The following is a 15,948-nucleotide window of genomic DNA, read 5'->3' on the forward strand; positions in this document are numbered from 1 at the left end:
GCCACGTCCGAAAAGTCCAAACTATTAAAATATATATATATATATATATATATTTTTTAAATCTCCTTTGTGGTGTATGCTGTAACAGAAATTTTTATTTTATTTTTTAAATAAAAATGCACGGAATATCAGTATAAGTTATCGGCTATCAGCCTGAAAGTTCACAGGTTATCGGTATCGGCCCTAAGCTCTGAAAAAATCAAATCTGTCGATCCGTAGTCCGGGAAGCAGGGAGCAAAAAATGAAAAGGGGAAAATACACAGCAAAACTGAATTACATTAATTGCAAAATAGATGCGTTAATGTCATTTAAGTATGCTGTGTGTTTTCCATTTGCTGAGAAGAAATGCACCATAAATGCAGGTATAGTGTTGCAAAAAACATATGCTTTTTTTGGGTGCGTTTTTGCCACACCAAAAACGTAGCACAGCTGTGACGTGTGGCAGCACCAAAACATGGGTCAGTTCTCAAGAATGAGCATTTCTACAAACTCTCATCACCAGTAATTGGCCTCATCAGTCCCCTGAGAAACCAAAAGAATCAGGCGTTGAAATTGACTAACCCAATCCTTCTTTCCTTGACATAATCTGTTAGTGGAGAGTCAGGAGCTCCTCATACACATTAGATTGTCAGCAACTTCTGAAGAAAACAGTAGCCACACAAAATAGCTTATCGTAATTAGCTCTTGTAATAATTTGCCTGATTTCCAGAGACTTGTATAGAGCAAGACTACTAAATCTACAGCAAGTCCTTGTGCACATTGGCTTTGTTGCTATTGTTCCGCTCTATTATAGGAGCAGAAAAGTGACCATAACGGAATCCTGATCTGTCACATGACTGCTACGAATGGCACCCTACAGACCCCATTCACTATAGTAGAGTCTGTCAGGTTTGCATCACATGATCCAGCGTGAAGCAGCGCAGAATGCAGATATTTTTTTTATTTTTTATTTTTTTACTGAATCGGTCTCTGAGGTCCCTTACGAAACTTTCCATCTCAGATGTTAACACAGCCTAAGCTGCTTAAAAAAATCAGGATTATTCATCTCCCATATTGAAGGGCTGTAAATTTTGCTGAAAATATAAGAATACAGGAATATTCTATTGCTGTCAGATGTCAATTGGTGCTTTATGTTGGACCTTGCATCCTTCCTGCTGTGATAACACATGCATGCCCAGGGGTCTTCTGCTTCCAGATCCAGCATCTTATGTATAGATTACAGTTTACTGGCATCCATTGTGCCACATGATGTAGACACATTGGGTACCCACAGACAACGTTCAGCAGAAAATGTGTCTTAGCTTGTCACTGTGGAGTGATCAAGTTGGTAGACTATCATAAGGCGCATTACCACAACCCAGTACAGGATACAACAAAGTTTATTTTGAGACAACGCGTTTCGGGGTCTCGATGGCCCCTTTGTCAAGCCTGTGTACCCTTTCTACACGTGCCGCACATAGGACTGTAGCGGTGAACCGCTACACTCACTCCAAGTGTAACAAGAACAAAATTAAGGTACGGACATGCGCCTTTTTTTTAGAAGAAACCAGGCAGTACACACCCAGCTGCACAAAAAACTAGGGTGACAGACTTGATAAAGGGGCCATCGAGACCCGGAAAAGCGCTGTCTCAAAATAAACTTTGTTGTATCCTGTACTGGTTCGTGGTAATGCGCCTTATGATCGTCTACCAGCTTGATCACTCCACAGTGACAAGCTTCGTCCCAAGGGGCTTCTTGACGCATCTGGCAGCACCGACCTGCACCTTTTATACCTCACAGCTCACCTGCAATACGGTTGCACTTAACTTCGGTGCAACCATAACAGGTGAGTCTATCGTATCCACCGGCTCTTTGAAGGAAGCTGTTGTACCTCGATTTACTTACCCTATGAGCGCCTCTCTCTCCCTTTGGCCGTTACCTTAACGTTCAGCAGAGACAGGACGTGCTAAGACTGCACCCTTTTGCATTGTCCCATTACAAGGTGACTGTGGATCCAGCCTCTCGCTGGTAAGATATGTCAGAGTGACTGTGAAGTCCTCCCCGAGTCGGTGTCTGTCATTGCCAGAGTTTCAGAACGGTTAAAGGTATTCCTGAGGGTAATTAATAAATCATGTCACCACCTTCACCCCATCACACAAGGAAATATAAAAAGCTTCTTTATCATTAAAAGGGAGTAAAATCAGCATTCTTCTGTTACACCTTAAAAAGACATTCGGCAATCAAATCGACAATCTAAAGCCAGGGAACTTTAAACATCTTAACAAGATGTAAGGGCTGCGCTCAGAAGGGAGCTCAATGCATTTCTACGCACTTTCTCGCCGGTGGATGAAAGCCCCTCTTGGAATGTCAGAAATGCGCCTTTAAATAAAGACTTTTGGCACGCTGTGGGGGGCCAGCCTGTGAATGTGGGTTACAGATGAAACGGAACGCGGTGCAGCACATGGTGGAACACACTTATTGGGAAAATAAAGGCTTCCTTTGACAAGTGTAGATGTAACCAACGGGGAGGTTTTCAGTGTTTGACTTTTCAAATAAAATGATTTAAAAAGTATTGCTCAACTCCCAAAGCACTTAGAAAATAATAACACTAAAACATCTTCTGACACTGCTCTAATAGTCCCCATATTTTTCAAAATGTACATGTTCAGTGTACATATGTTTCCGTGATAGAAGGGCGTCTCTTCATACTTAAAGGGATATTCCCACAGTGGACATCACCTATCCACAGGATAAGCGGTAAATGTCCAAACCTTGGGGGCTCCTGCTGGAACCACTGCCGCTCATTATCCTCCCCGTTCCTTCTCACTGCACATCTGCAGTAAGGAGGAGCTTAGATGAAGCACAGCTTGAACATGCGCCTTGCCACTAGGTTCAGTGCCGTCGTCTCCATACCTCCCATAGACTTTACATGTAGAGCCATGCTCATGCCGGTCCACTGGTCCATGCACAGGTCTTATCACTGCAGTCGTGTGGTGGGGAGTAACAGGGAATTCAGAACCCTTATACTGGGGATTGGTATCGCCTATCCTTTGCATAAGTCATAAATGTCCATTTGTGGAACAGCCCCTGGACAGGACTTTTAGTTTCAGATGACCCGATGTTGTACCTTTTTGTTTATTATTATTCCTTCTAGAACTGATGAATGAATTACTAGCAATTTACAATGAAGGTCCAGCTTGGTGCTATCTTTTAGGCTATGTCCAGAACATAGCCACCATATTGGATCAAGTGCAAATTTTTTCATGTAGCATATCAAAGAAGACCAGAAATTTCTTAGAAATGCAGTATCTCTTGTGTTTAAAAAGTTATCAACTCAGAAAGTTGTAACAATGGGGAACGTTCCCTGTGATGCACAGCTTTTTGACGTGTTCAATGTTTTGTCCCCTGATGCTGAACACAAAACTTAAAACTTTGAAGTTTTGAACTTTCTGTATTGATACATTTTGAACCACAAGAGATATTACAAATCTGATTGTGGCAACGATTTCGGAGAAAATTCTGGTAGTCTTTCATATGCTACATGACCTCCTTCAAATTGGAAAAATTTGCACTTGATCCAATATGGCGGTCCTAAAACATAGGCCCCCTCACCCATTACTTGCTGGGGTATTCAGATATTTTATTGTACATTTTAGTTTCTAAAATAAAACTGTGTCCTGAGACCTTTTGACTCACCCTGTAGTTGCTAAAACAGGCATGTCAGGAGAGGTGACAGGTTCTCTTTACTCTATTTTAAAGGGGTTATCCAAGAGTATAAAAAGCTCCCCCATAAGCTGGGCACCCCACATTAAAGGGACACTGACAGGCCCAATAACCATAATTAGCTGTACATATCCATGCACAGGTCTTCTAATGTGCATTTAAAACATATAAGTATCCCCCCTGTCCACATTATGAATACTGCAAACTTGTGTTTTATAACCTGAAGTAATCCCTGTTCTTTCTGCCCAAGGGGCGGGGTTTCAGCTTCTCTTGTGCCCAGAGAAGCTGAAACCCCGCCCCTTGGGCAGAAAGAACAGGGATTACTTCAGGTTATAAAACACGAGTTTGCAGTATTCATAATGTGGACAGGGGGGATACTTATATGTTTTAAATGCACATTAGAAGACCTGTGCATGGATATGTACAGCTAATTATGGTTATTGGGCCTGTCAGTGTCCCTTTAAATATAGTTACCTGGCTCCCTGCACCACCGCTGCAGCTTCTCCCTGTGCGTGGATGAAAACATCCGGTGTCTGGGGGCAGGCAGGGATGGGGACGAGCCTCCATAGCATTGCGGCTGACCCTAAGGGAGGCTCCTCCCCTCCTGCAATTGGCTGCTCCTCCCTTCAACCCAGGTGTTTTCATCTGCGCACGGGGAGAAGCTGCATCGGTGGCACGGGAGCCAGGTAAGTATATTGAATGTGAGGGGCCTGGGCATATGGGGGGGGGGGGCATTTTATACTCTCAGATAACCCCTTTAAGTAGTCTGAAGTCTTCAGAACTGCCATATTTACTTGTGTTCTTCCTTTGAACAGATACTGACTTTACAAGAAAGTCTGCAGGTGACATCCAAGAAGGGAAGACCGCTTGTGTTTCTGCTGCAGTTTCGGACGAGTCAGTTGCGGGAGACAGCGGTGTATATGAAGCATGCATAAAGCCGTAAGTGTTGAGCGCAATGTCGCTTCTGCACGCTCTGCCCTGTGGCACGAAATGTTCCTAATGTTATCTCTCCATGGCATTGGAGGAGGAGAATCTGCTCGTTTCAGCATGGTGACATAGTTCATTTCTTCTGCTTAATAAATCTGGTAACATCTGATGATGGTTGTCTAATTGTTGTAATCTAGATACTGCTCTAGTTCTAATCCAGAGCAAATCACGTGTTCCTTGGTACAACCTATGGGAGGGCAGCCATTGCCTTTCCAGCTACCACTTTTCACTTTCTTGATACACGCCCTTTAATTTGGATAGCTGTGCATTTTGATTTATTTTATGACATTGTGCATTTGTTCACCAGGCCATGTGAAGATTATCCAGTGATTGGGGCAGCTGAAGTGCAGCTAACGCTAAGGTGAGCAACATAATCGTTGGTTCAAGAAAACCTTTATATGTCTTTCAAATCCCGCCCGCCCCTTTGAGAATAAGCACACATGTTCATTTTAGCCCATACGGCTGGACACATATACAAAGGTCAAAATTATGTACTTCATAATTGTCTGGACCTTGTAGACATGATTTTATTTTGTAGCTGGTGGTCCTTGATCAGATCATAGTGCCTGTAGTTATGATTATTTGCAGACTGTTAGGACTCCATATCAGTATAGTGAGCCATAGATAATTCATTGTGGCTTTCCAGTCAGTCCATAAAAATATATTGTCTGTCCGTGATTTCTGAATACGTAGTCCAGAAAAAAGAAACATTCAGGTTGGCAATACCTTTCCAGAGAGAACCTGGTGCTGCTTGAACCCACCCAGTCAAACATTATAATAAGCACAGTATAAGTCAAATCTGTTATATAATCATCTAACCACCATTGTCAGGACTGACTCCTTAGCTATTTTTCACAAATAGTTGGTCAGCTCCTCACAGTTTGAGAAGCCTTAAACAATCAACTTTTCCCCTCAACTCCTCCACGTACATGCACGCTTTGTTCTGCCGAGTGTGCATGTATTCTCAATGGAGAGAGGGGAATAAGCTGCTGCCAGGCACCTCTGGCCGAGGCTTATCTCCCATGAGAATAAATCTAACATGTCCGGTGTCTTCCCCTCCCTCCTGATTGTGATTGGGGGAGAGTCAATAGACCCCCATAAACATTTGATTGTTGTCCAGTCCCGCTGCAGTTGGTGGATTCGGGGCCAGCGTTAATCTTATATCTATGGGCACCTTTAGGCGGTTAATTATATTCAGGCTTTTTTTTTTTTTTTTGTCTGTACAGTTCAGAATGTAATTTTCTTATTTCTTTAGATATGATCCAGGAAATTCCAGTTTTGTGATAATTATCGGTGAGATGAAGAACCATCTATTTCGAGTCCAGTATGGCTCCAGAGTGTAAGTGTAACTTTGTATATACTTGTGGAAGGGAATTTTTCATGAGGGGACTATTTGAAGGCCATTTTCCATTGCGTTCTTTATACCACATTTATCAAATATCACACTTTGATAAATCTGTGTCATTCTTACACCTAACACTTTTGCCTAAAAAAGCTACTCTAGTTTTCCTACTCTCTCCTACTAGAGTGAGATTGCAACTCTTTTTAAAGTCTCAGTGATAAATGTGGAGTGAAACTCCTTAACATACAGTAGCTAACCACACCCAATTCCCCTCCCATATAGTGAATGCCTTAAAAATTCAAAAAGTTGCCAAAGCCCCATTTATGAAGCCAGAGGTCTGGAGTGAAGGCATGATAAATCAGGGTTGTGATGTCTGCCACCCACTCACCTGATATATGACCACTGACTTTTCTTGATTTCCTACTGGGTTTTCTACAGCTGATGTCAGGCTTCAAACATATCCATGGACTGTGTATATATGAATTCCTTAAACGGTATTCCCTGTACCTTGCAGATGAGGTTGCCTAGATTGGCTTTTAGGTACCCCACCTTTTAGTAACATAACGAAGATACATCCAGTGCTCAGTTAGGCCTCGTTCACATCTCCATCAAGCAGATCCGGCAGGCTGTGACGGACGAGAGCATCCTGACGGATTCCCTAGTTAATCGCCAGATCCCCATTGCTGTGTTTCAGCTGGACAAAAACCATTGCATGCATGAGTTTTGTCCAGCCAACAGCCGGCATTTATCCCGGATCAGGCTACCGGAACTTCTCTGATGGAGATGTGAATGCAGCCTTACACAAGGCCTATTCATTTCTAAAGATCTCCTACACGTACCAGTGTTTAAACAGAACCTCTTCCACATGTAATAGCAACTCTAGAGCATTTCTAGCAATTCTAGAGCATTGGTCTTTTCATTCTCCTACCAGAGTTTTTCTTATAGAAATGGTGAAGGTGCATAAGAACAGCAAAGCTAAGAAAATGATTGTATTCCGGAGGTTCCCTTTAAATATTAAGTACATTAAGTATTTGAGATAAAGTAATAACACTGGTGTGGTCTCCACCAGAATCACAAAAAGTTAATAATGAGCGAGACTATAGAGGCGACATCTGTTCGCTTTGACAACTACTTCAACAACCTTCAGGAAAAGAGAGTTCCCTTCATGAGCAGAGTTGAAGGAAAGAAATCCTCTCAAGTACGAAGTGCTTTGTGTTGCATTGGATATCCAAGTTCAAAGGGGGGAAAGCATACACAATGGAGACTGCTGTTATGGTTGATGTCTGATTTATCGCTTTCATCTTAGGATTGCCTTTCTTGATTGCAGCTACACATGCTTTTTTTCTTGGGGATTAAAAGTCTTGTAAACACTTTCAAACATATAAAAGTAATGGGAACTAAAAGGACATTTATATTTCTTAACCACCTCTCCATTTATGCTGCTGGGAGAGCATTGCTATGATGAGAGAACTTTCATGAAGCGGGCATGTTTCGACTTTACCTTGTTTTCAATGTGCAGGAAATGAATAATAAATTATACAAATATATATTAACCTTTTAGACATTTGAAGACCTCCTTGCTTATCTTGTGTGTGTGTGTTTTTTTATTTTTATTTTTTTGCTTATCTTGTGTGTGTTACCCATTCTAAGCCAGCGCATTGTACACTCTGGGGTCCTCTGTTCTTATGATCAATGGGGGTGGGAGACTTTGCATAATAACTTCATAAATACATTTCTACTGTAAAAAAACATTTCCCGAACTCAGATTCGGTTCCAAGGTACTACTTAGAACCGGACCAGAGTTCGGGAAATGTTTTTTTTTACAGTAAAACTGTCTCCTGGGATAGGGAGAGAGCTGCAGCAAGAAAAGACATCTCCCCTGAGCTGCAGCAGAAAGGACACTCTCCTTGAGCTGCTGGCTTGATATAAATCTAGCCAAGCAATTAGGGCAATTAAGGTGGAGCTCTGTATCCATGTGTGGTACAGGGCTGTCCCTAGTTTTGTTAGAACGAGAGCATCATGTACTATATTCATTTTTTACAGTAATCATGGACATTTAAAATGTCATTTAAACGATAGGTCATTTTCTGATGGCATATTTGCTTTAAGATGTTTATACTAAATATTCTTTCTTTTTTCTTTCCCCCTTCCACATACAGCTATATCCGGGTTGCCATTCTCCCATCTTCAAATGACATCAGCTGTCTCTTTAGGACCAAAGTATACCTTGCTACAGAGTCTATAGTGTTTAATGAGCTATTCCGAGTGTCCATTTCACAAAGTGTTATGCAGCAGAAGAATCTAAGAGTGGACATGTGTTTGGCTGGAAGAACCCATCAAGAGGAATGCTTGGTATATGACTGATATCCTTGCTTTCTTTGCTTGGTCTGTTCGTGTTTTCTCACTCACCAAGAGCCCTTGAAATCTATTACTTTTCAAGTGGATTAGTGTTTATGTATCTGTGTAGCTTTCACAGATTGTCAGCATGTCACTGCCTGAGGGTAAATATTACAGACGTGGGGAAAGCAAACTCTCTAATCAAGTATCATTTCACTGAGCGAACAATAATTCATTGAACTGCACGGCGGCGTTTTTTAATCAGAACCGAGGGCGTTTATTCCAATATACAATGAAATCAACACTTGTGTCACTCTTAACTTGTAGCTGCTCATTGTAAGGAGTATAAACTGACTGCTCGGCAGTACACATATTTGTGTTTAGTTATAGGGAACTTTTAGGGACATTACAGAGATATACACTCACCTAAAGCATTATTAGGAACACCTGTTCTATTTCTCATTAATGCAATTATCTAGTCAACCAATCACATGGCAGCTGCTTCAATGCATGTAGGGTTGTGGTCCTGGTCAAGACAATCTCCTGAACTCCAAACTGAATGTCAGAATGGGAAAGAAAGGTGGGCTACAACAGCAGAAGACCCCACCGGGTACCACTCATCTCCACTACAAATAGGAAAAGAGGCTACAATTTGCACAAGCTCATGAAAATTGGACTGTTGAAGACTGGAAAAATGTTGCCTGGTCTGATGAGTCTCGATTTCTGTTGAGACATTCAAATGGTAGAGTCCAAATTGGGCGTAAACAGAATGAGAACATGTATCCATCATGCCTTGTTACCACTGTGCAGGCTGGTGGTGGTGGTGTAATGGTGTGGGGGATGTTTTTTGGGCACACTTTAGGCCCCTTAGTGCCAATTGGCCATCGTTTAAATGCCACGGGCTACCTGAGCATTGTTTCTGACCATGTCCATCCCTTCATGACCACGATGTACCATCCTCTGATGGCTACTTCCAGCAGGATAATGCACCATGTCACAAAGCTCGAATCATTTCAAATTGGTTTCTTGAACATGACAATGAGTTCACTGTACTAAAATGGCCCCCACAGTCACCAGATCTCAACCCAATAGAGCATCTTTGGGATGTGGTGGAATGGGAGCTTCATGCCCTGAATGTGCATCCCTCAAATCTCCATCAACTGCAAGATGCTATCCTATCAATATGGGCCAACATTTCTAAGGAATGCTATCAGCACCTTGTTGAATCAATGCCACATAGAATTAAGGCAGTTCTGAAGGCAAAAGGGGGTCCAACACCGTATTAGTATGGTGTTCCTAATAATTCTTTAGGTGAGTGTATATTCAATGCTGCTCTGTGCTACTGGTGAAAGACTGTAGGACATATTTTCGAACATGTTGCGGGAGATAGGAGCGTTGCGGGAGAGACGTTTTTTGAGCATTGACGTTCCCTTCTTGTCAGACCATGCCCTCTTTCATGCAGCATCCTGTCCTCTCAATAAGTGAATGGGCACCCGGATGCAGACATACTATTTAGGCTGAGTTCACATCACCGTTCAGCCTTTATATTCTCTGGCTCAGTTATAGGAGCAGAAGAACGGAAAGGACTATTGTTTCCTCTTCAAAAAGCATCCTCTGAGCGGAAACCTAACGGACTCCATTCTAGTGTATGGGGTCGTAGGTTATGTGCCGAATCCGTTCTTTCTGGAGCAGAAGAACGGAAAGGCTGAACGCTGATGTGAACTCAGCCTAACGTTCATGGAGGACTGCCTTCTGGGAGATGCAGAGCCCAGGAGGTCTCTCCTTTTACCCGGGAGCCTTGTGGACATTTTAGTAAAGTTGGCAAGTATGCTAATAGGTTTACAATTATTTCAGCTATAGTAATAAAATTATACATAATTATATACGGTTTTTCTATAGCAGCAGGGCCTCATGGCAGAATACTTTGTGCCCTCTTCCTTCCAGTTTTGGCACTCTCTTCTTGCCCCTTTTTACCGCCGGGTAGGTTTCATTACATCTTATGTATTGGGGCAGCCATACTACTTTGTAAATAACAGTGCCTCTATGTGGAGGATAGAAGGGCAGACCAACATCAGGGGTTTCCACAGACCTCAATTAGCTGCTCCTTCTCAAGGTGTGTGGTGTCATGTAGGCTGACAAGTAATGGTGATCCCAGTGTACAAATGTAAGTACACATGCCTGCATTACAGTAGTGGGGTTTATATAGCACCCATGTGGCAGTGGTTTTACCCAAGATAGAAATGGCCGCTGTGAGAAAAATACTTTCTTTTAATGTTTGTCTCCTTCCTTACAAACATTCAGACAGTGTTTTTTTTTTTTTTTTTTTTCATTTCCAGATCTTGACATCTGTGGCCAGCTTATAGCCAGCCATAGTCATAAATAACCTGTCACTTTGAACATGGCGTTTGAGCAGCAGGCGGCATGTTATAGAGCAGGAGGAGCTGAGCAGATTGATATACAGTTCTGTGGTAAAACTTGTCATTTAAGTTTTTTTGGGCAAGTCGATCCATTGTATAGAGGTAGCTGTCATTCAGTGGAATTTAAATGTATAAATTACAGGTTTTACTGAATCTTTTCTAAGAAAATGTGTATATCAATCTGCTCAGCTTCTCCCGCTCTAGAACATGCTGCCTGTAGATTGCCTTGCATTCTCATGACGACATATTTTAGAAATCTGTTAGGAAATGGCCGTAAATAAACAGTTATTTCCCAGTTATGTCCATGTAAGAAGTTCTTTGCAGTCCCCGATACACGTGTTCAGAGTAGTGGAGACGGTTAGTCCGTTTTAGGCTGGGGCCAACAATGTGTGTAGTACAGTGGCCTCACAAGTGAATGGGGTCGCAGTACAACCTGCAAGTTGCTGCTTCTGCGACCCCAGAGTCCAGTGACGGATGTTGCTGATCTCACATCCTTTATATTTTTAAAAGTTAGTCTTGGAAACCTTGCTCTTCGTGCTGTTGTCAATTCAGACCCTACAAATTTCATCCCATCAAAAAGGTGGACAAACAAAAAGTCTGTGAACTGATTGGAGGAGAAATCTTTCATGTTTTGCCATAGACCATTTCGTGCACAGACCAGCGCTGCTTCTTATAGGGATTCTGTCGCCTCTTTTTACCCTATAGAGATGCGGACATGCACGGCTAGATCGCCGCTAGCATGTCCGCAATATACCTGTCCCATATCTCTGTGTGGTTTTATTGAGTGTAAAAAATGTTTTTTTATATATATGTAAATCAGCCTGGTAAGGAGCCCAAGGGGCTGTACTAACCGTTCTGGACCCAGCCACGCCCCCTGTGAAGGAGCCTGGCACTGCATGTGTCCACGAATCTCCTCCTTGCTCACAAAGTTAGATCGCCGTAATCTCGCGATGCGTGGGCTCGCGCAGTTCATTCCCTGAGGCGCATCGTGAGATTACGGCGATCTGACTTTCTGAGCAAGGAGGAGATTCGTGGATGCAAGCGGTGCTGGGCTCCTTCACAGGGGGCGTGGCTGGGCTCCAGAACGGTTAGTACAGCTCCTTACCAGGCTGATTTACAGATATATAAAATCATTTTTTCCCCTAAATAAAACCACATAGAGCTATGGGACAGGTATATTGCGGACATGCTAGCGGCTATCTAGCCGTGCCTGTCCGCATCTCTATAGGGTAAAAAGAGGTGACAGAATCCATTTATACCTGTCATTCAGTGGTGATGCATCTTAATTTCCCTAGACACTTGGAAGCAGGAAATAGTTCTGTAAAGCAGACAGTGTGTTGTTTTTATTGCTTGAAGCGCATCTCTGGGCAAAAAAAGGAAAAAATCCTTTTGACCTTTACAAAATGGAGACCCAGTGGATTGTAAAGGCTCTCCAGGTGGTCGTGGCAAAATCATCTGAAACATAAAAAAGATATAAATATTTCAACATCACAAAAGAGCCTTACAGTAACTGACTGAAACGCTAAGTTAAGAAGCAAATAAAGTAAAATGTGCCCTTATTTTATCTGTCTTTTCCCCTCTGTTGTGCAGGCTGGCATCCAGATCAATCTGGCAGACCTGTCATTCATAAATGAAGTATATACTCTGTGGCACACGTTAATGCCCTGCAGAGCCATTCATCATCCAAAAGAGACTACGGAAAAGTCGGTGTTGGACAAGACACGGCCTGCAGCTTTGGATTTGGTAAGCTACTAAGTAACTGATGTAAGGACTTCTTAAAGAGCCTAATAAAAGAGGTTTATTGGTCTCATTAGGAGAAACAAAATAAAGTCTTGCAGCTATACCTTTAATGGCTAACATTTAAAAGATATCATTCTCGCAAGACTTGTTATTTCTCTTGTATATGTTATTTCTCTTAATGAGAGCAGTAAACCAGTTTTGTACTGGCTAAGGCTAGTTTCACACTAGGGTTAAGCCTATATTACACTGCGCAATTTTTAGCGATTGCAGGAGGAAGATTGTGGTGTCTAACAACCATCTTCCGCTGACAAACCACTAATACAGTATGGGGACGTGCAATGGCATAGAGATCGATCCTCCCCATGCTGCGGAAGAGACTGCTGCATGTAATAGAAGCGGCCTCCACTAGCGAGCAGGCAATTGCCGGGAGGGAACGCTTCCCTTCCGACAATCGCTTACCGCATCGGGATGTGTAATACAGGCTTTAGACATCTCCGGCAGGCTGTTCCAGCAGGGAGCAGCATGCCGGGGATGTCTGGAATCCGACATTACCTGATGCCTGTCGGGCCCATTAACTATAAGTTTTAGTTCAGCCGATTCTCTGCATATTTGTTTGGTTGTGGTTGGATCTCCGCCGGTCTGCATTATAGTTAATGGGGCCTATTTGGTGGCTGGGACCGTGGTAATGCACATAGGCCAGTGCTTTTTCAATTGTGTGCAAGCACAAACTCTACATAATAAACTGGCAGGAGGGCAAAATGGCAGTATACCCCTATAGGGTCTTGTTTTTTTTTTAAAGGGTATCTTTCAGCAGATTTATACCTATGAATCTGGCTGACCGGTTAGATGTGCGCTTGGCAGCAGAAGGCATCTGTGTTGGTCCCATGTTCATATGTGTGTTTTAATATATGAAAATGATCCTCTAGGAGCAACAGGGGGCTTTGCCATTACACCTAGAAACTCTACTCTCTCTGAAACTGCTACATCCTTTAGACTTTGATTGGGCCAGGCAGTGTAAGCATTCCTGATCAAAGTGGAAGATGCGGCAGTTGCACAGAGAGCAGAGCCTCTATGTGTAACGGCAACACCTCATTGCTCCTTGAGGCACATTTGCATATATTAAAATATAATATTTCTCAGCAATGATGGCACATATGAACATTTGACACACTCTGATGCCTTCTGCTGCCAAGTGCACATGCATTAGGTCAGCCAGTTTGTGGCAGATATTCGTAAGTGTGAATTAAAGGCAAGAGACAAGGCAATTTAGTTCATTAAAAATGTTCAGCCGTTTCTGAGATATAAGGATTAAAAATCAGTCTGTTTGCAAGCTGTCACTTTCTGCTTTCTTTGAATCCCATCATCTGAGGACTCGTGTGTGGCTCTTATCTCTGGTCTTCTAATCTCATAAACTCTCATTATAGCCCAATTCTGATAACTGATAAGAATATGGCTTAAAAGTGTTTTTGCGGTCACGTGATCAAAGATGAAATGACTGGATTCCCCCCAAAAAATGAAAGTAAAAACTTGCAAGCAGACTGATTTTGAACCCTTGTTCTCAGAAACTGCTAAACATTGTTAATAAAGACCAATTGGAAAAAATGATTTTTAATGAGTAACATGCGATCATATAAAATGCCTCTGAAGGTGTCCATATCCTTAATAATTAATCATTAAGGAAAGTTAAAGTTTCTGGAATCACTTTGTACCTTTTTTCTTCAGACTTGAGAGCAGTTGACTCCTGTCATCTGATATCTGCCTTTGAAGTTTGAGTGTAAAAGAATAGCCCAACATCTGAAATTTGACTGGTTTTATTTCAGAGGTTGTGTACTGTTTCATTCTGCCGCAGTGGCTGATTCCTGATGACAGAAGTCAAACAGAATTTCATTTAAAGATCAGGGAGCTGTAGTTATAATTGCTCTTCTTCTCCTGCCTGCCTTTCCTTTGATGATGAACTGCTGACTGCTTTTACTTGATTTTCTGCTAGGATGCTGTGTCAGCGTTGCTAGAGAGGACATCCGCTGAGTTGGAAGCAGTGGAACAAGAATTGGCCCAGGAAGAAGCCAGTGAGGGCGATCAGGAGCAGATGTGTCCTGTAGAGGAATGGTAACTCATTAGCTCTAAGCCCCGAATCCTACGGGAACCACAAAATCTGTATAGTTTAAGTTTACTGTCCTATAATCTGTGTATTGCCTTATTAACATGGGCATGGACTGGAGTGGAGATTTAATATTACAGTGTGTCGTCTGAAGTTTTATATTTTAGTAACCTTAAAGTAGACAAATAACTGCTTTATAGGCAGCGGAGCGGATACCATCACATTGTACTTCTGCTAGGGAGTTGTCTCAGAATGTTCCGCAGAACATCAGCAGTCTTGTGCATGAGCCCTTATTCTCATTCAAGGCCAGCTTCGGGTGTACATGTGGCCTTGGATAAAGGTCAAGAGTGGGCCCTACTTTCTCCATTATACGTAGAGTATGTTTACCAGATTACGTTGGGTTCCACCCACCAAGCCCCTTGACCCATTAATCCTGTTCCCTCCCATCACTGTTTAAAGTACTTTGTTCTCATGTTATAGAGCAGAAGTATATAGGACAATTGGGAAGATCAGCGAGTGCTCCAGGATCAATTTTGTTTAGATGTTGGTCATTAGCATCTTGGTCATGCTTTTCTGTTGCACATTATATGAGAAGAAATAAGGAGAGTGCCTTCTAATTACATGGTTTCTTAAAGACTATCTGGACCAAGATGCTAATGACCAACATCTAAACAACATCTTAAAGAGGACCTTTCATGGGTCTGAACATTGTAAGATAACTATCTGGACATGTAGAGCTGCGCCCAGGGATCTCACTGCACTTATTATCCCTGGGCGCCGCTCCGTTCGCCCGCTGTGGCCCCGTTACCTTCTCCCACGCTGTATGGAAATAGCACCTATCGGTTCACCAGGGAGGAGTCTGCCCTGTTTCTCCCTGGACGTTCCTTCTTCCTGGCTGTGAGCTCTGCGCTGCGATTGGACAGCGCTACAGCCAGGGAGAAGGAACGCCCAGGGAGAAACAGGGCAGACTGCTCCCTGGTGAACCGATAGTAGCAATTACCATACAGCGTGGGAGAAGGTAACGGTGCCACAGCGGTGCAAACGGAGCGGCGCCCAGAGAGAAGTGCAGTGAGATCCCTGGGCGCAGCTCTACATGTCCAGATAGTTATCTTACAATGTTCAGACCCATGAAAGGTTCTCTTTAAACTAAATAACTTTTATTATAGTAAAAAAAAAAAAAAAAAAAGTTAGCTTTTAAATCTGGAAATAGTTTTATATTTTACCTCTGAAAAACAGTCCAGCTGCAGCTAAAATGGGAAATATGAGGCACACCAATGCTTCACACAGGTTATATTTTAATGGTGTTTCTTTTTTTTTCAACCTT

General features: G+C 42.5%; 1 protein-coding gene across 2 annotated transcripts in view; it reads left to right on the plus strand.

Annotated features, from left to right (window-relative positions):
- The window catches only part of WWC2 (WW and C2 domain containing 2), a 183,911-nt gene that overhangs the window by 132,551 nt on the left and 35,412 nt on the right, over positions 1-15,948 (plus strand). For both annotated transcript variants that reach the window (XM_044297357.1, XM_044297364.1), the window contains 6 exons: positions 4,519-4,642; positions 4,998-5,051; positions 5,946-6,029; positions 8,192-8,384; positions 12,377-12,529; positions 14,514-14,632. In XM_044297357.1, coding sequence (XP_044153292.1) covers positions 4,519-4,642; positions 4,998-5,051; positions 5,946-6,029; positions 8,192-8,384; positions 12,377-12,529; positions 14,514-14,632 — 727 coding nt within the window. The remainder of the gene's footprint in view (positions 1-4,518; positions 4,643-4,997; positions 5,052-5,945; positions 6,030-8,191; positions 8,385-12,376; positions 12,530-14,513; positions 14,633-15,948) is intronic.

Source organism: Bufo gargarizans, chromosome 1 (assembly GCF_014858855.1).
Source record: "Bufo gargarizans isolate SCDJY-AF-19 chromosome 1, ASM1485885v1, whole genome shotgun sequence".
Lineage (NCBI taxonomy): Eukaryota > Metazoa > Chordata > Amphibia > Anura > Bufonidae > Bufo > Bufo gargarizans.